Source organism: Mastigoproctus giganteus, chromosome 8, assembly GCF_048544385.1.
Source record: "Mastigoproctus giganteus isolate SK-2022 chromosome 8, ASM4854438v1, whole genome shotgun sequence".
Classification (NCBI taxonomy): domain Eukaryota; kingdom Metazoa; phylum Arthropoda; class Arachnida; order Uropygi; family Thelyphonidae; genus Mastigoproctus; species Mastigoproctus giganteus.
In genome coordinates, this window is record NC_143582.1 from 76084982 (window position 1) to 76106073 (window position 21092).

The 21092-nt window shown below is 36.4% G+C and overlaps 1 protein-coding gene across 3 annotated transcripts in view; it reads left to right on the forward strand.

Moving 5' to 3' along the window:
- Positions 1–21092, forward strand: part of LOC150081647 (bifunctional heparan sulfate N-deacetylase/N-sulfotransferase-like) — a 160294-nt gene that overhangs the window by 53870 nt on the left and 85332 nt on the right. For all 3 annotated transcript variants that reach the window (XM_090379507.1, XM_090379508.1, XM_090379509.1), the window contains exons 5-7: positions 7816–8054; positions 10870–11073; positions 11264–11390. In XM_090379507.1, coding sequence (XP_090235633.1) covers positions 7816–8054; positions 10870–11073; positions 11264–11390 — 570 coding nt within the window. The remainder of the gene's footprint in view (positions 1–7815; positions 8055–10869; positions 11074–11263; positions 11391–21092) is intronic.

A 21092-nucleotide genomic window follows, 5' to 3' on the forward strand; every position in this document is an offset into this window, starting at 1 on the left:
CATAAACACCAATTGCTTTCTGTTGAAATCATTAAAATTTTTAAACATGTAGTCTAGTTAATTTTCCTCTGATCACGTAGAAAATGATTTGCTGGATATATTTATATATATATATATATATATATATATATATATATATTTTTTTTTTTTTATGTATACCCCAAACACGAGAGGTATTGGAACCTATAGTACTTAATAACGTGCTTGGGTTGGAGGTGGAGAAAGGTGAAAGAAGATATTTGTTAACATTGGACTTGAACTTCTGTAGACTGTAATTTTCGGGAAATACATATGAAGGAAGGTTATTCCAGAAAACGGCAGTTGAATGAATGAACGAGGAAGATGAAAAGTTGGTTCTGTGAGTTTGGAGTTGGACAGTAAATGGATGTTGGCTGGTGGTGGCATGTGTTCGGACTGTTTTGAAAGAGAGTGCGGGAATTATAGAAGCCAATTCAGAAGAACAGTGCCCATGGAAGTATCTGTAGAAGAGGCATGCAGCAGAAACAGTAAGTCTATGAGACAGCGAGTGGAGAGACTCTGTTAGAGATGAATCATTAATTAACCTAACTGCCCTCTTCTGAATGGAATCAAGAAGCCTGAGAGAGGTTTTGGGGGCACCAACCCAGATGTGGAAACAATATTCCATGGTAGGGCGGATTTGCGATTTATACAGAGTGAGCAGCTGTTTGGAAGAAAAGTAATGCCGAGAGCGAAAGAGAAAACCACGTTTTTTAGATGCAGAGGAAGCAATATTTGTAATGTGTTTGTGCCAAGAGAGATTAGAAGTCAGGGTAATTCCCAAAAGAGATATATCATTTTGCCTAGAAATCAGAGTGTCACTAAAGATAAGCATGGAAGCAGAAGAAGAATCCTTTTTGCGAGATATAAGACAAGACTGAGTTTTAGAAGGGTTGAAATCAACTAAGTTGTCATTGCCCCACTGGAGAATTACCTGAAGATCGGCATTTAAGGAATTGATAGCAGATTTTCGAGAAGTTGAAGCTGATTGAGCAGGACAAGGTTTCTCAAAATGGAAAGTGGAATGCAATGTGCTATCATCGGCAAAACTATGGATAGGATTTTCAGTCAATGGAAGAAGGTCATTAATATACAAGAGGAAAAGAGTGGGGGAAAGAACTGAACCTTGGAACACCGGCATTAGTGGAGAAGTTAGAAGACAGAGAGCCATCTACCATCACCCTCAGTGAGCGATCAGAGAGAAAACTGGATAACCAGTTACTCAAAACAGTTGGCAAACCATAAGATGGAAGCTTGTTTAGAAGACCTTTATGCCAAACACGATCGAAAGCCTTTGAGATGTCAAGAGCAACTACTTGTGTTTCACTGAACCTTTCCATTGAATTAGTCCATAAATGGGTAACATAAGCCAGAATATCACCAGTGGATCGACACTGATGGAATCCATACTAGCGATCTTTGATAAGACGGAAGGTTTCTAGGTAGTTTAAGAGTTGGCAGTTAATTGATTTCTCCATTACTTTAGAAAGAGTAGAAGTAATTGCAATGGGACGATAATTGGATGGGAGGGATTTGTCACCCTTTTTAGGAACTGGCTGGATATGAGCAAATTTCCAAGCAGAAGGAAAAACACCTTTGGAATAAGAAAGTGAAAAAAGGTGGCAAAGAATAGGAGTAAGTTCAGGAGCACAGGTTTTGATAACTAGTGGAGAAATACCATCAGGACCTGGGGCTTTCTTAGCATCAAGATTCGTCAAAATCCTTCTGACATCCTTTTGACGGAAGACCAGGGGGCATTGAATGGAGCGTGTTGGGAATGGTGGGAGGTGTTTTACCAAAATCATTAATACGTGAGTTGGAAGAAAAATGGGATGCTAGCAGGTCAGCTTTATCCTTGGCTGAAGTGACAACAGAACCATCTGGTTTGGACAGATGTGGGAGCAGAGAGGGGCAAAAGTTGCAGCCAATAGCTTTGGCAAGAGACTAGAATGCTCGGCTACCATTAGGGCAAGAAGCAAGTTTTCTACTCTTAGCCTGTTCAAACTCTAATTTGGATTGATTAATAACTGCTTTGGTGTATGCAGAAAATGAAACTGGAGAATTAGAAACAAGCCAATTATGATATGCAACATTCTTTTCTTGAACAGCCTTAGCATATTTATTCTAAAACCAAGGTTTAGATAAAGGACGAGATTTTAAAGTGGAGTGTGGGATAAAGGATTACATTCCTGCAAGAATAATTTCACTGACACGATCTGAGCAAACGCTGACATCAGAAGTTTTGAAACAATAATCCGACCAAGGAAAAGAAGAAAAGAAGTCTCGCAGGTCATCCCATTTTGCATTCTTGTAATGCCAAACAACACGAAGTTGGAAATAACCATGAGATAAAGGTTCCATTGGAGAAGAGACAATCAACAAGTTGTGATCTGAGGTGCCTAAAGGACCTCTCACTTCGACAGTGTACTTAGAAGGGTTGTTTGTGAGAAAAAGATCAAACGTATTGGCTGTATGATTAGGATTGTCCGGTATTCTTGTAGGTAAATGAACAATCTGTGCAAGGTCATTAGTAATTGCAAAAGCCTCAGCATCTCGACCAGCTGGGTCAGTGTGACTAGAAAACAGAAGCCAGCTGGAGTTGTGAACATTAAAATCACCAAGGAAAATTGCTTCACTGTTAGGAAAGTTGGACTGGAGAAAGTCAAGTTGCAAAGAGAGGAAGTCAAAGAGCTCCAAATGATTAGAAGAGTTGGGAGAACGGTAGAGACAACAGATGAATTTGACACAATGAGGTAGAGAGATTTTAAGCCAGAGAAGATCAAAGAGAGGAGATTCGAAATTGCCAAATCTCTAACAGGGAATATCAGAACAGACATATGCACAAGTACCACCTTTGAGGCGAAAGGAATCATAGAGCGAATAATTTGGGCATCTGAGATGAGCAGTAGTTGAATCAACCGATAACTGAGATTCTGTCAGAAAAAGTACATGGGGTTTGACAGACTGCAAGTGGAAATGGACATCATTGAGATTAGAATTGAGACCATGTATATTTGAAAAAGGAATTAGGAAGTGCTTGGGAGGTTTAGATCTTTTTGCAGATAAGCTTGCTCTATTAGTTTGACAATTCATGGTGTATTCAATAGTAAGAAAAAGTGGGTGGGACTGCTGTATGAAGTAATGAAATTTTTGGATATGCCGTACACATGGTAAGAACATACCCAGATCCTTGACATAACATGGCCTCGACAATGCTCCCCCCATACACACTACTCAGACTCCCTCCAGTCACTATCTGGCAGAGTAGAGGTAGCAAGATTATACACTAGCTGATCCAGAAGCCTCCTAGAGAGTTACCAATAGGTTTGGTCCGGTGTACTAACTAGCGGCCAGCCTGCGAACACCGTTTTAGAGTTGTATTATTGAAATGTAAGGAATATTGGTTATCGCCACAATGTTCATCATAACCTCAAAAGTCATCAATCATGCTGCATGATGTGGAAGAGAAAGGGAAGGGTTGACCGGAACTTAGCTCTAGAGACTAAACATGGGTTCCACCACTTCAAGCCTCCTATAAGCAACGTGATGGCATTGCACCGGTTGATGAGTCTACCACCTAGTACTGCCTGGTAACATAGAGGGGCGGCATTTCTCCACCTCGACTCCTGATTATGTTGGTTCACACCTGGATGGTCACTCACCATGTACTTGTGTATGGAGGTTATACCCAGGATTACTAACAGTCCCACCCTCGTGAAGGTGCAAGCAGAGGATTTAGTTGCTACAGACCGTCCAGACTTCGCCGAAATAGGGTCCACTTGACTTGAGTGTCACCTGAATATCAGTTCCATCAGCGTTTTAGACTCCCAGGTAGCAAGTACAGCTTGTCTGGCATATCTGAGAGAATGTCTGTGACAACCTCAAGGATATGCTGTTAATAGGTGGCACTGTTTTTCAATTAGTATGAAACTAGCACATTTCCACTTGAATGTGTTTAGGATATTTTATTTTAATGCATGATGATGATAATAATATAAGTGGAAAGGTAAAATACACTAAGTGGTAGATAAGTTTCACCACTATTATTAAAATCAGGTCCTACTCTTACCATTCCCTTCCACAGTTTTTCATTTAGTTTTTATGATGCTTTTTGAAAGCTATGGTGAGAACTAAATCATGGTTGGAACTAACATCTTAAATTTGAGAATACAGCTTTTAATTGAATCCGTATATGGCTATTGGATAGTAGACTGAATAATGTTGGTTCTTTATAGGCTTCTGGGTTGACTAGTGAATAATCTTGTTTCTGCTACCTCATGGATAGAAAGTATGATTTATGGCTATGTCAGGGCACTGTTGAGACCAAGTTTTGTCTTGGAATTCTGTACAAGAATTCTAAGACAAAACCTGTTAACAAGTCTGTACTTGTTAACAGAAGAGAATGCTTCTACATTGATGGGATACACTTAAATAGAAAGGGTGTAAGTAAGAATATTTGCTGGTGCTATCAAGGCAGTGTTAGGGGGGGTCGGAAAATTGCTAGCTTGGGGGGGGGAGGGATACAAGGACTAATAGATTTAACAGTAGCCACTGGCAGAGGTGAAAGTGATTCTTGAACTATTTCTATTTGAATGAGTAGCAGCCTGGAAAACAAGATGCAGCATATTTCAGAGACTGCTGGGAGTCATTGCGGTTCCTAAGGATAGGAACAGGTGCATGTATACTTGCGAATACACCACTGCTATGAGTTTTGTAAATAAATTTGATGAATATGAGGTATTGCTCAAAACATCAAAGGCAGATATTGATGGAATATCAGAGACGTGGTGTCAAACAGATATAAGGAATGCAAAACTGGAATTTGGGGAGTACAATGTGTTCAGATAGGAAGGGAGGAGGAGTTATGTTAGAAACACATAAAATCCAAGGAAGTGAAGCCAGTCGACATCGCTGGACAGCGCAGTGTTGAGTCAGTTTGGTGTGACATAAGCATTGGGAGATCAAAATTGAGAGTAGGAGTGTGTTATAGGCCTAATGACTCTGATGAGTATAAAAAGAAACTGTACAAGGAAATAGTGGGCCAGTAAATCAAAGAGTCTTATAATGGGGGATTTTAATTTCTCTGATATTAACTGGAATTTGTGAGTTGGTCACTCACACACTAGCAAGGCTTTTGGGGATTTATTGGATGACTGTTTTCTACATCAGCATGTTTGGGAGGCAACTAGAGGGAGTAATACTAGAGAGAGATCTGATTCTCAGTAGTGATTCTTCATGCATTAAGAATCTGCAGATATAAAGGAACCATTAAGTGGCAGTGATCACAGTGTGCTGATGTGGGATTTACTCAAAGAGGTAATAACTACCATCAGGGGTAAAGGGAAGGGTTTTTGCTTTCGTGAAGGCAACTATGGTGGTCTGAGACAGTATTTAAATTCCATACAGTGGGACCAACTGATGATGTTACCAACAGCAAATTCAAAATGGGAAGCATTCACAGAATTTATCTTGGAAGATACTAGGCTTTACATAACAACTAAGAAATATTGTTCAAGGTTTAGGCCTAAATGGATGTCAGATGAACTAATGAGACATATGGCAGTAAAGAAAAATGCATGGGATACATATAAATTAATGGGTGACATGGAAGCCTATGATAGATATAAGCTGGTCTGTAACCAAGTCACAAAGGAGATTAGCCATCAAAGGCAGATTATGAGAAATCTTTGTCAAAAGATGCAAAGAAAAACAGCAAAGAGTTCTTTACTTATGTAAACTCTAGAAGGAAAGGGATGAATCAGATTGGTCCACTGGATATTGATGGTTCAACTGTTGATGATCCTGCTCAGGTGGCTAACAAACTAAATGAGTATTTTGCATCTACATTAACACATGAGTAGTTATTCAGGGAGGGGAATGCCAGAGGCGAGTTAAACTCTGGCAGTGAGCTTGATGATTTTGTAATAACTGAGAGGAATGTGGAGGAGAAATTTTTGAAGATAAACATAAAAAAGGCACCTGGGGGTGGATGGGATCTATCCAGTTATTAAAGGAGGCAGCAAAGGAAGTAAGTGAACCCTTAGCCATAATTATGAGAGCTTCTTCGGACTCCGGGGAGGTACCCATGGACTCGATGCGCAAATGTGACCCCAATTCACAGAGGATCACAGGGCGACACAAGTAATTATAGACCTGTTAGTTTAATTATGTTCCAGGAAAATTAATGGAGGCACTGGTTAAAGAAGCACTGCAGTATCATCTAGACAAGACTTCCGTTATAGCTCGGACACAGCATGGTTTTGTTAAGGGAAAGTTTTGCCTGACCAATTTGATTGGATGCTATGATGTCGTCACAAAGGAGCTGGATGCAGGGAATAACTTTGATATCATATATTTGGATCTTAGAAAGGCTTTTGATACTGTTGCACATGGAAGAGTGCTGAACAAATTGGAGCAGTGTAGCATTGGAGGCAAATTGCTGCTATGGATAAAGGGATGGTTGAGAGGGAGAAGACAGAGAGTGGTAATCAATGGACACTGCTCTTTGTGGACTAATGTTATTTGTGGAGTCCCTCAGGGTTCAGTGTTGGGTCCATTGTTATTTTCTGTATTTATAAATGAAATTGATGATGGTATATCAGGCTTAATGTCAAAGTTTGCAGACGATACGAAGGTTGGCAGGGTTGTTAAGGACACTAATGACAGTACGCTTCTGCAATAGGATCTAGAAAAGTTGAGCAGATGGGCTGAGAGGTGGCAAATGAAGTTTAACATTGACAAATGTAAAGTACTACATATGGGAAGCAGTAACCCCAGAGTAACGTATCAACTCTGTGGTACTACACTGGCAGTGGTAGAGAATGAAAAGGACCTGGAGTAATTGTGCAGCCAGATATGAAGTTTTCTGAGCAGTGCAGACGGTTTGCAAGAGTAGCTCATGGTGTCTTGTCAATGATATACAGGAATTTTTCTAGCAGGGATAAAGAGGTGATTATCCCCTTGTATAAGGCAATGGTCAGGCCACACCTTGAATACTGTATACAGGTCTGGAGGCCTCATTTTAAGAAGGATGTAGAGCTGTTGGAATGAGTACAGAGAAGGGTAACAAGATTAGTGAATGGAACAAAGAGTTGCTCTTACGAAGAAAGGCTTAAATTTTGCAAATTAAAGTGTCTGGAGACTAGGCACCTGTGAGTTGATCTGATAGAGGTGTTTAAAGCCTTGAATGGTTTGAGCATGCTCAATGCTGATGGTATTCTTTGTCTTGCTCAGAATAATCACACGAAAGGGCATAAATTCAAATCGAGGAAAGACAGATGTAGGATAGATGTGCGGAAATTTACCTTTAGCCAGCGGGTAGTTGGTTGGTGGAACAGACTTCCATCCCTTGTTGTGGAAGTTGATAGCCTAAATAAATTTAAGCCTGAGTTGGACAGGTATTTGGAACAAACGGAGGGGTGAAATGGGAGCATTTTTTTTTTTTTTTTGGCTGTTGCTGCATAAGATTGCTTTCTTGCATCATATGCCTCTACTAATGCTAATTATGTACATTTTCTTTACTTGTGGCATAGCCAAAAATGTGATCACTTATGCTTAATCCTTTCTCATCTCTGAACTTACAGTATTATGAGAAGCCAAGCTAACTTAGTAAACTTATTTGCAGAAAAAATTTAACTTCCATTCACTTCACATATATATGGCCTTATGATTACTTTCAGTAATCTTAAGTTCCATTACTGAAAAGAAATTTATTTTTATGACTTCTTTTGACCTAATTTCTCATTATAATGACTTAATTTTTTATTTTATTCCCTCTCTCTTATTTTTTTAATACAGGCCTTCCAGTTTTTATTCATACCAAACTAGCTCTGAAAAATTGTTACCTGAGCCCTGCATCTAATGTGTTGAGGATAACAAAACCTGGAAGAGTATTTTATGGTGATTTGCCAAGAGATGACTGGACAGTTTTTCAAGTTAATCATTCCAGTTATGAACCACTTGCTGTTGTGGATATTCATTTATCACAAACAGATGTACTAGATGAAATAAATGCACCAATAGCTAGTGTAATACAGGTAAGAAGAAATTTTATTAAGATTGCCTGTATTCATATAACAAGTTAGGTAATGTATGTAGTATTAAATTTCAGTGCAGTTATTTTCATCTTATCAGTTAATTACTAAGAAAAGCTCTATAGTTTTACCTAAACTTAGTTTTACACACGCGCACAACACCATGTTCATGAGTCTTATATAACAATGCACGCACAACACCAAGTTCATGAGTCTTATATAGCAATACACACAAAGCCTGCATGGACTGGCTAAAGCTGCGTTTAAAATCACATTTAATTTATAAATTTCTGTATTTCCCATTGTAATGAAATTTTGGATGGCTGAACAAATTCAAAAGAAATAAATATAAAATTTCATAAAAATTTGTATCTTCAACACAAATTTTTCTGAAATTTTACATGCAGACAGACAGATGGGCATGATAAGGACAGTAGGTGCTTGTGCATATATAACCACCTAAAAATGGTGTAATATTTTTTTTTTTCTGTTTTCAAAGATGACACGTGTGTTGCATTTGCCATCGTTTATATAATTTTTAATAGCCTTTATTGAATCGTATTGTAATGTATGCCATTGTTTCGGGTATTAGAAGATAGTGCAATATTTGGGGTAGTCATCATGAACTTTAATGAGTGCAGCAATCCTGAAGGTACATTTCCAATAAAATTTCTGGGAGCAGACATCAGAATTTTGTGCCACTCATTTCTTAAGGTGGTGGCTTTTTCTTTCACTGAAGTTGGGCATCAAAGTCTGGCTTTCATTTGGATCAAGACAGACTCTGAATTGGCTAAGACAGTGTCCACAATGTTGTCCTTAAACTACTGCATTATCCTGAGCTGAGTAATGTAGGGCATTGCCATTCTTCAAACTGCCTTAAAACTCCCATAATATAAGTAGGACAAAACGATCTGCGATGTAATATTTCACATTATTTGTGGTTCAATGCACAACTAAAAATAGGTCTAGTCCAAATTATGTGAAACAGGCCTTTACCATTATGCTGTCCCTACCAACTTCATTGTGTGTAATTAATTTTTATTTATATACTCAGTGACACTCTAGTGGCTGTGCTGTAAATCACCCATTTAGAAAATGTTTACAGTTCTGTTCCTGTCACACTGAAACAGTTCACTATGAAACATTTTTTACTGAAGGCTTAGTTAACTGGTCTGAGGCAAAGGTGTAAGGTTCAAATCCAAATTTCTGAGCTAACTTGTCCCCTTCTTCACTTATGCTTTTCCTGTTTTTTTAAATAACCTTTTCCTGTATTTCTTGAATATTATAGTCTACAGAAATTTAAGTGCAATATGCTAACTCTCTTTTGTCCTTTCAACTTTCAATCCATTTACAGTATTAGTAGAGTACCATAGGTTAGTAGCATAACTGGGTGGGGATGTATTTGTATTCCCTAAGAAATTCGTATATATTATTTGTTGTCAGTTCCAATTATTACAAAGTACTATCCACTTTATGATACTATCAAAAAATAAAAGGAAATGGACTTGATTTCTAAGTTAAAATAAAAGTTGATTTTTTGTATATGTGAAATAATAAATTAAAACTATTGTGTGTATTGGATTAAACTTAATCAGCTTTATAACTGATCATTGTTGTTATTTTCACAAGTACAATAACTTGTTGATTTATGAACACTGTGCATTCCTGAAAAGTTGTTAGTAAAATTGAGTTTATAAATAGAGGGAAATTTTCCCATTGATATAATGGTATACCAAGAGACGTGTCCCAAAAAAATACAATTCAATGCATGAATTGGGATAACCGTAAGATTTATGTAAGATCTACATCCTAACAACAGATTTTAAAATAATAATATCTTTATTGCAAATACAGTAGCTGTTAATTGCATTTGAGGAGCAAGAAGTATATCAGTACATAAGAATGTGTTGCTAAGAGGGGGGGGAAAAAACACCACAACACTACAGTTTAGCACACAGCTTTGTAGTTATATATATAGATGATTATTATTGTATAATTTAAATAGAAATAAACAATAGTTGACACTTTTCTAGCTCAAGCTTACAATTTTCAAATTCCCAGTTCCCCTTTACAAGTCAGGTTGCAGTATGATTAATCCAACAGAAATGCTTCATACCCTTTACAGATACAGCTGCAATAAAATTATTAAAAAGTTGTGTATTTGTTACTGGAAACATGGAATGACTTTGGAAAGAATAGCAAACAATTTAAATTAAATTATTCTAAACAGAAATCACTTTTATTTAATAGGAGATACTGTTCACTTTTGTTGTCTGCTTGATGGTGCATTTCACTAAAAATACATTTCAAATAGAGTGCTGAATTTAACTGCATGTATAGTATATGTTAAATTGCTAACTATAATGCATAACAACTGAAAATATTTCATCCTGAGTTCACTTTCATAAAGGTGGTTCTTTAGAAAGTTGTAAAAAAGTTCATGAATTAGATGCCTTGTGTCAGAAATTTCTATTTACGAGATCAGAAGTTTTTAAACCAGGAACTCACTTTAATGGTGTACTAAAAATTAACTGAAAAACTTTTTTTTTTTTTTTTTTTTTTAATTAAAGTAGACTTATTATCTCTGTATATATTACATGTGTACAGTTTTCTACACAAATATGGACTCCAATTTATATTTGACCACTGGTATATATGTGGCAGTTTCACCTTATAACATATAAGGGAGATTTTTAAATTTTTGCTGAATTTGCATATTGCAGCCTAACTTGCTTTGGCTGCATATGATTCCTTTTTGTTATACACAAATTAATCCATTTAATTAAAAGTAACTTAAAAAAATTTGATATTTTTATAGGATCATGGTACTTATGATGGAATACAAAGAATTTTGTTTGGCAGTGGATTTAATTTCTGGTTGCACAAGTTATTATTTCTTGATGCAATATCCTACCTTTCTCATGGAAAACTGAGCCTTCCACTTAATCGATATATACTCATTGACATTGATGATATCTTTGTGGGAGAAAAAGGAACAAGAATGAGGCCAACTGATGTGCAGGTAATATGTTTTTCTTAATATTTAATGTATGGCATAATTAAAAATTGATTAAATAACTAATTTCATTTAAGAAAATACATTCTTGTACGTTTGTGTAAACTGAAAAAAAAAGTGCTTTTTTTCACAGTTCATACAAAGAATATCTTGTGGATATCCATTTAATGATTTTAAAATGACATCTTAATTGCAGGAACTCTTAGCTACTCAAGAAAGACTTCAACAAACAATTCCAGGTTTTCGATTTAATTTGGGGTTCTCGGGAAAATTTTTCCACAAAGGGACAGATGAAGAAAATAAAGGGGATGATCTCTTGATAGGTACTGTATTGGTATAAATAGGAAAAATTCTTTCGGATATTTCTAATATATCTTTAAATAAAGAAATGCACTATATTACACCATCTTACTTGTAGTTATGAAAAAGTATTGTTATTTATTCAAAGACATCCGTGTTATTGGTCAACCTTTGGTTGTAATAACTATTCATTTTGTCATGAAAGACTTTCTCCCAACACCACTTGCTTTCTGTTAGAAATGTGATGGTTTTTTACTCCACTCCTCTTTTAAGGCATTAATGAGCCATGTTCCTTTAGAATTATCCAGAATAGCAATGCTGGACACAGCATTTATGGTTCCATGTGCTGTGACCAGAGGACCTTCTACTAGAGAAATAATACTGATGTACTATAATAACTAACTAACTCCGAACCAAGGCTCTTTCTCTGAACTTCAAAGTCAGGTACTAAGTATTCTCCAGGCATCTGGTTTAAAAAAAAAAAAAAATAATAAACTGCAGCCATTATCAACCCACTGCAGGATGGAAGCCTCTTCAACAATTCATGTTGAGGGAAATGGACCAGATCGACTGTATTTAGCAGTCAGGGGCTTGAACCCCAGTCTGCTCAAAGAGTGTGTGTGTGCTACTGCCCTCCCACTCCTGACCACTCGGGTACGAAGACCGAAATGGCATCTGCTTTACTCAGACACATCCATCAGATTGATGGAGCACGTCTCGTCATCTCAGAGGACCAATTTTCATTGATCCGTGGTCTCAGTTTGATGTGTTCTGCAGCATCCTAATTTAACAGTGCATTTATTTTTGCTATCAAAGGCTTGTAGGCTCTAGTTCTGTTAAAATTTGCGGTATTCAGGTCTCTGTGTGTTGTGAAAGTTACAGGATTGCCAAGGGCTGCTTGCAACTCCAAGCTCAAATTCTCTAGGATCTGATTGGCAAGATGAGTTTATCCTGTATTTTTTTTTTAGGGTTATAGTGTCACTTCTGGATTTTCATTTCTTCGCGGTGTTGTAACTCATTATTATGTGTTATACCTGAGCAATATCAGACATTTTTGCCATGATATCCAACTATCATTCTTCTCTGAAACTCATTTAGCTCTCGGCATGCTCATTATTAGGCATATATCTCTGAAATGAATTCCAGCTTATTTGCTGGTCACCTTTATAAGCCAAAATATTTCTCTATTTCATAATTATCCAACTTCATACAATCAAGAGAGGGTGTCCCATGACATTTTGTAGGATTTTCAAGGCTCCTTCACTTATTTTAAGTATATTATTATAACATAGTAAACTGGTTGACATACATTTGATATACATTTAAAATTGCATAAATGATAAAATTTATCATTTATGCAATTTTCAACTGCTCATCATCAGTTGCTGATGATGAGCAGTTGACTCAATTTTGTGAGAAATAAGACAGGACTGAGTTTTCAGTAGGGTTAACAAATTTTTCTTCTCCCCAGTGGAGATTAGTATTTATGAACTGATAGTTGATATTCAGGAGTTGTAGCTGTTTGTGTAAAGTTTGTTTTAGACCTGATAAAGTGGAAGCTTGCTTAGAAGACCATATACCAAATGTGTTTGAAAAACAGAGCTCCCAGATAATTGTTATTTTTCCTGTTGATTTTTTTGTTACCTCATTTCTTTTTTCTTTTTTTTATCTCACAAGAAACAAACGTTAAACTTCTGTTATATTTTCTTAATTTTAGTTAAGTTAATATTAGAAAGAATATTGTTTTGTATTGTAGCAATCATAGTTATTAAGAATATATTAATTCTTATCTGTACTTCGTTTTTCTTTAGTAGTGGAAAACAGTGTAGTGGTTCCCAATTAGTGGTGTTGATGTTTTGGATGAAAAATGTTATGACAGCAGTCATAAAAAACCTGCTCTTAAGCACGCATCTCCTTTTTTCCTAAATAAGCTATTCCTCAGTCTTTCTATTCTGACTTCTCCAACTGTTGTTTGAAATTGGGTGTTTTATATGAGACAGTTGGTAGGATTTCATTTCCCTTTAGCTAGGTGTGGCTTGGACAGACCTTTTGTCAATCCAAAAGTTGTTTTAGGTTTTTTGAATGGCCTTTTGCTTAGTGGACAACTTGAATTCTAAATTTTGTTAACATAAAATTATGTTTTACCCTTTAATTTTGGGATTCATCAGAATTTCAGCATTGGTTATGAAATTCTGTATTTAAAGATGATTATCCTTTCAGGATTTACTTTACTTTTAATATGAGTAAATGTAGTAATTAAAATGAGTTGCAAAAGAAAAGAGCCAGTAGAGGATTTTATTGTAGGCACAGAATAAAAGAGTGAGTGAATTGTTTTGTGTTGTATGCTGTAAAGTGTGTTAATATTAATTTTTTTTTTTTTTTTTTTTTTGTTGTAAAGCAAAATTTGATAGAAAAACACAAAAGCAATAACAGATCAATTTAATTGAGCTTCAGCATCATTTGACTGGTATAAGGAACAAAGTGAAAAACATTCTGGGAATTTCTAGTAATTTCAGCAGTGGCACATTTGCTGTGTTTGGGATAGAGTTCACATGGCTGAAATTATTTAGTTGATGAAAGCTATGGCTTTGAATGTTTCTTCAGATCTTGTTCTGTAATTTGGAATGTTTCCTAAACTAGGAGCAATCTCAGAAGCAGCATTTTCACTTAATTTTATGAAACTTATTTATGTTGTTAGTGATTCATTGGCACCTTACCATGAAGGGATATTATTAGAAGCTTATTGGAGATCCTCTCACTACATGTTGCAGTATGACAAAATCTAACAGTGCTATCAAAAAAGAACTACAAACTGTGATAGGATACCAATCCGAAACCAAGCATTCTTTAGATTCACATCACAGTCAGGTACTTAAAAAATCACATTTTGTTGGCTGTCAGTAATGGTGACTTGTCCCTATCTAAACTTCTTACATTTGCAGGTTGTGGTCCCAATGTGAATAAAAAAGTATTTCATCTCTTAAATGAAGGGGTTAAAAATATTTGAAGTTAAAGAACCTTTTGAAACTGGCACATGCAATATACATGTGATTCCTAGTACTTTCCAAAAAAAGGACTCAAAGGATTGTGCAGTGATCCATCACATTTAATAACTTCACTGCTTTGACCTTCACACTGAGAGTAGGTTCAGGAAATTCAGAATAAAATGGGTTTACAAAAATGTTGTTTTATAATGCATATCTGTAACCAGTGGTTGATTCTTGAGCTAGCAATTTAGTGCTTTTTGAAACAGCGGATGTACAATACTTATGTACTGTACATTCATTCAAGAAAGAAAATTGATGAACACTGCAGGTGACAAGGAAGTTGTCTTTTGAAAATGCAATTAATGAAAGTTCGATTAAATTTTTTTGCATACAATGCTTTTGATATTCGCTAGGTTTACTGCAGTATTTCAAAAAGAAGAGCCCCTGATTAACATTTTACATGAAGTACAGTAGTTGTTTATTTTTAATAATTATGAATATAATTTTGGAATACTTAGACTGAAGCAATTCTCAAATATAGATATTGATTCCTTTGGAACATTAAACTTGATTTTACATATATATATATATATATATATATATATATTGAAGTCAATTTACTGATGGAATAGAAGCTTCTCTATTCTGGAGTGTATGCAGTATAGCAAAAAATAATTGATCAGCACTGAGTTTTTCCCTAAGTAAAATTCTTCAATTGGAAGTCTGAAATATCCAGTGGTAGCTAGCAAAGATTGTGAAAGCTAGTCTTGCCCTCTTTTTTTTGGTAGTGCAGTAGTATGTACATTTGAATTGGCTATGGTTCAAGCCCAGTTGATCACTAAAATGTACGTAATGAAAATATTCTTGTTAAAATGATTGTAAACTTCTCTGACCTTACATGATTATGCTGGAGTATAAACAGAACAGGTTTTCCCATTTTACCAGTCATCACTAATGATAAAGCTGCAGTGAAAGTTAGGAATTTAAGAATTAGTTAGGAAAATACTGAATTGCTGAAACCAAACTTCACATGCTAATTTCTTAACATAAACTTCACATGCTGATTTCTAAGCTTATGCAACTGCACATAAGGAATATGACAACTATTTTGGAAAGGAAAAACAACTGGTGAGAGAAGCAGCTAGGAGGGCAATAGTATTGTAGGAAAATGAAGGCGGCTGAAGTGAAAAATGCATAAAGGCTAGCAAAAGACAAGGATGAAATTGGATTTCTTAAAAGATGAAGAGAAAGAAGTTCAAGGGTGTGTATTAGATAACCATTTGGATGAGGCTAATAACAGGCTATTAAGCTAAATTGCCAGAAACTGTGACAGAAGGATTATGAAGCCACTGAATAAATCAATGAATGGGTTATACATTTACTAAAAAAGGAACTGGGGAAAATGTGCAACAATGTAATTACTAATTATTCCACTGAAAAAAGAAAAGAAAAACAGAAGTTAGATATATAAAGAAAGTTAGCCATACTGAACCATTTGTTGTGTATATGTTTTTTATATATGCAGCTAAATTGCTTGGTACTGTTAAATGAATTAATGAATATCTAAAGACATGGCCATGCCCTATCCAGGAAACATTCAGCTTTCATATAAAACGTAAAATTTGTCGTAATTGTTGTATATGTTTTCAGCACAAGGCTAATCAAGTTGAATTCTGCAAAACCAGCTTTTGGTTGAGATTCTCTATTTGAGCAAAAAAACCATTGTTGCTTCGTTGAATATTCTTGAGTTTTCTTCTGAATGTAAGATTTCATTTTGTGCATGTATGATATGTACAAATTACTTTTAAAATAAATTTTAACAAATTTTCTTTTTATACTCCACTACCACAAGGTCAGAAGAGTTCACAAGATAGAATTCGAGAAACACCATCATATTCAGTAGTCACATAAGCTTGAACTACGAGTACACATTTGTATCCTCTTTCTTATCCACTCAGCCTTGATGGCCATCTCAGATTTTCTGTTTATGCTTCAGGACAACTATGTATTCAGAGACGTTCAGAAGACAGACAGACAATACATGAAGCAGCATCACATTTAGCAGTTGTTGTAGGTTTGAAATTTGATGTTTTATATGTGATAATTGGGATTTCATTTCCCTCTATCTGTTTGGGTTTTGGTGTGGACTGTTTACTGCTGTCTTTCAGATATAGTGAATATTTTTCTTTGCACATTTTAATATTGTCATCAGATGTGTTCCTTTCTTTGAGTTTTGTTTTCTGATCATAATAGAAGAAAGTTTCAACTTGTGTGGTGCAAATGGGAAAAATTTTGCTTAGCTATAATTGAACTGTGCTTGCTCAAATTACATATTGAAATCAGCTCTAATCTGTCTTAAGTTTAAAATGCATAATACATGATATTATGGCTTTAACTTTTGTCCCTCAAGTTTAGCACATTGATTATGTAAAGGCTGGTTCAAATTCCATTGAGATGAGATGAAAAAGCCCATTGGGCTTTTTTTTGTATCACGGCCAAGTTAGTAAATCCCAAATGATAGTCATTTCGTGTTTTTTTGATCCACCAAAATTGGTAAGCTGACCAAAGAATGGATGCAATTATACTGATTCCTAATGGCATTGGCTGTTTGGATGACATTTCTAAACAAACTAACCAAACAGTTGTACCTCCTGTAGGATATAATGTAACCGATATAAATGTTTTTGACAACCAACTCTAATAATGATTGTTATAAATTTCAGATAAGTAATTCTTACTTTGCACTGCTTGTAAAGCATACAACAAATTGTAAACGCTGTATGATAAAATGACTAGACAGTAAAACAATGTTCCCTATTTGATATAATAGCAAGAATTTTGCATGAACCTTTACGTTGTGCTAATATCTATAGACTGGTCATTGAATCACCAACAGAAATCTTTGTTGTAATGAAATTGACTTGTACAGATTTATTTGAAGAAGGGCTTTAAAGATACCAGAGTAAAAAAAAAAAAACCAACTATTTTTACCAATCTGTTTAAACACAAACGTTGCAATACTGCGAAATATAAAGGACAGTCCTGAACTAAACTCTGTGTCGCAACAGAGTTTAGTTGCAACACAGAGAAACTATTGGTGGTTCAATTAAAATAGTTTCTGTAGAATGAATAAAATTTTTATAAAACGAATGGATTTCGACAGACCTGGATAAGCATCGTTTGCATGCTTACCCAGGTCATTCTACAGCAGCAGCTCTAGAATGCACGAATTGAGAACTAAAGGGATTAAGAACTAAAAGGACATTCCATAATTTAGTGGTGTCCCTAACACATTTATAACTGACTTCTGCATACGTACCGAGAAGTCGCACTGGTCAATTGCTTTCTTGTGTTGATAGCCAGTGGAAAAGATTAAGGCATATTCCCAACATGGATAATACGTTGTGGTCAAGCTGTGTTCTGCTGTAAGCATCCTATTGGAGAATTAGGAGCGAGTGATTTTTCTTTATTCTGGAAATTAATCTGTATTTTCGCAGAAATGAGTCATCCACACTTTCAGTAAATTTCACTTCTCTGTTTACATCTTAGGTACATGTGGGCCCTAGCTTAGATCAGGGCATTAAAAAAAAAGAAATCGCTTTAAAAATTTGAGATTGCAGAGGCGATGCGAGGCATCCTTTATGGTGAGATCCGAGGCTAGTGCCTCATGCGCCTGTTCATAAGGTTTTTTTTTTTTATGTAAACCCCAAACACGAGAGGTATTGGAACCTATAGTACTTAGTATTGTGCTTGGGTTGGAGGTTGAGAAGACGAAAGAAGATATTTGTTAACATTGGACTTGAACTTCTGTAGACTGTAATTTTCAAGAAATATGTATGAAAGAAGGTTGTTCCAGAAAACGGCAGTTAAATGAATAAACGAGGAAGATGAAAAGTTGGTTCTGTGAGTTTGAAGTTGGACAGTAAATGGATGTTGGCTGGTGGCAGAACGTGTTCGGACTGTTTTGAAAGAGAGAGCGGGAATTATAGAAGCCAATTCAGAAGAACAATGCCGATGGAAATATCTATAGAAGAGGCATGCAGCAGAAACAGTACATCTGTGAGACAGCGAATGGAGAGACTCTATTAGAGACGAATCATTAATTAGCCTAACTGCCCTCTTCTGAACAGAATCAAGAAGCCTGAGAGAGGTTTTGGGGGCACCAACCCAGATGTGGAAACAATATTCCATGGTAGGGCAGATTTGCGATTTGTACAGAGTGAACAGCTGTTTGGAAGAAAAGTAACGCTGAGAGCGAAAGAGAAAACCAAGTTTTTTAGATGCAGAGGAAGCAATATTTGTAATGTGCTTGTGCCAAGAGAGATTAGAAGTCAGGGTAATCCCAAAAAGAAGTATATCATTTTGCCTAGAAATCGGAGTGTCACCAAAGGTGAGCATAGGAGCAGAAGACTCCTTTTTGCGAGATATAAGACAAGACTGAGTTTTAGAAGGATTGAAATCAACTAAGTTGTCTTTGCCCCACTGGAGAATTACCTGGAGATCGAATTACCAGGTAATTCGATCTCCAGGTAATTACCATTTAAGGAATTGGTAGCAGATTTTTGAGAAGTTGAAGCTGATTGAGCAGGACAAGGTTTCTCAAAATGGAAAGTGGAATGCAATGTGCTATCATCGGCAAGACTATGGATAGAATTTCCAGTCAATGGAAGAAGGTCATTAATATACAAGAGGAAAGAACTGCACCTTGGGGGACACTGGCATTAGTGGAGAGGTTAGAAGACAGAGAGCCATCTACCATCACCCTCAGTGAGTGATCAGAGAGAAAACTGGATAACCAATTACAAAAAACAACTGGCAAACCATGAGATGGAAGCTTGTTTAGAAGACCTTTATGCCAAACACGATTGAAAGACTTTGAGATGTAAAGAGCAACTACTTGTGTTTCACCGAACCTTTCTATTGAGTTAGTCTATAAATGGGTAACATAAGCCAGAATATCACCAGTGGATCGACACTGATGGAATCCATACTAGCGATTGTTGATGAGATGGAAAGTTTCTAGGTAGTTTAAGATTTGGTGGTTAATTGATTTCTCCATTACTTTAGAAAGAGTAGAAGTATTTGCAATGGGACAATAATTGGATGGGAGGGATTTGTCACCCATTTTAGGAACTGGCTGGACATGAGCAAATTTCCAAGCAGAAGGAAAAACACCTTTGGAATAAGAAAGTGAAAAAAGGCGGCAAAGAACAGGAGTAAGCTCAGGAGAACAGGTTTTGAGAACAAGTGGAGAAATACCATCAGGACCTGGAGCTTTCTTAGCATCAAGATTCGTCAAAATCCTTCTGACATCCTTTTGACGGAACACCACAGGAGGCATTGAATGGAGCGTGTTGGAAATGGTGGGAGGTGTTTTACCGAGATCATTAATACATGAGTTGGAAGTAAAATGAGATACTAGCAGGTCAGCTTTATCTTTGGCTGAAGTGACAACAGAACCATTTGGTTTGGACAGAGGTGGGAGCAGAGATGGGCAAGAGTTGCGGCCAATAGCTTTGGCAAGAGACCAGAATGCTCAGCTACCATTAGGGCAAGAAGCAAGTTTTCTACTCTTAGCCTGTTCAAACTCTAGTTTAGACTGATTAATAACTGCTTTACAATTGTTGCGAGCTTTGGTGTAGGCAGAAAATGAAACTGAAGAATCAGAAACAAGCCAATTACGATATGCAATATTCTTCTGTTGAACAGCCTTAGCACATTTATTGGAAAACCAAGGTTTAGATAAAGGACGAGATTTGGAGTGTGGGATAAAGGATTACATTCCTGCAAGAATAATTTCACCGACACGATCTGAACAAGTGTTGACATGAGAAGTTTTGAAACAGTAATCCGACCAAGGAAAAGAAGAAAAGAAGTCTCGCAGGTCATTCCATTTTGCATTCTTGTAATGCCAGACAACACGAGGTTGGGAATAGCCAGGAGATAAAGGCTCCATTGGAGACGAGACAATCACCAAGTTCTGATCTGAAGTGCCTAAAGGACCTCTCACTTCAACCGTGTACTTAGAAGAATTGTTTGTGAGAAACAGATCATGTGTGTTGGCTATATAATTAGGGTTGTCCAGTATTCTTGTAGGTAAATGAACAATCTGCGCAAGGTCATTAGGAATTGCAAAAGCCTCAGCATCTCGAACAGCTGGGTCGGTGTGACTAGAAAAAGGAGTTGTGAACATTAAAATCACCAACAGCTGGAGTTGTGAACATTAAAATCACCAAGGAAAATTACCTCACTGTTAGGAAAGTTGGACTGGAGAAAGTCAAGTTGCAAAGAGAGGAAGTCAAAGAGCTCTCTGAGTGATTAGTGGAGTTGGGAGAATGGTAGAGACAACAGATGAATTTGACATGAGGTATTTGTGTCAGGGATTTTAAGCCAGAGAAGATCGAAAAGAGGAGATTCCAAATTACCAAGTCTCTGACAGGGAATATCGGAACGACATATGCACAAGTATCAGCTTTGAGGTGAAAGGAATCATCCAGTGAATAATTTGGGCAACTCAGATGAGCAAGTAGTAGAATCAACCGATAACTGAGATTCTGTCAGAAAAAGTACATGGGGTACATGGGCACACAGTCTGCAAGTGGAAATGGACATCGTTGAGATTAGAACTGAGACCACGTATATTTGTGAAATGAATTAGGATGTGTTTGGGAGGTTTAGATCTTTTCACAGATAAGCTTACTCTATTAGTTTGACAATTCATGGTGTATTCAATAGTAA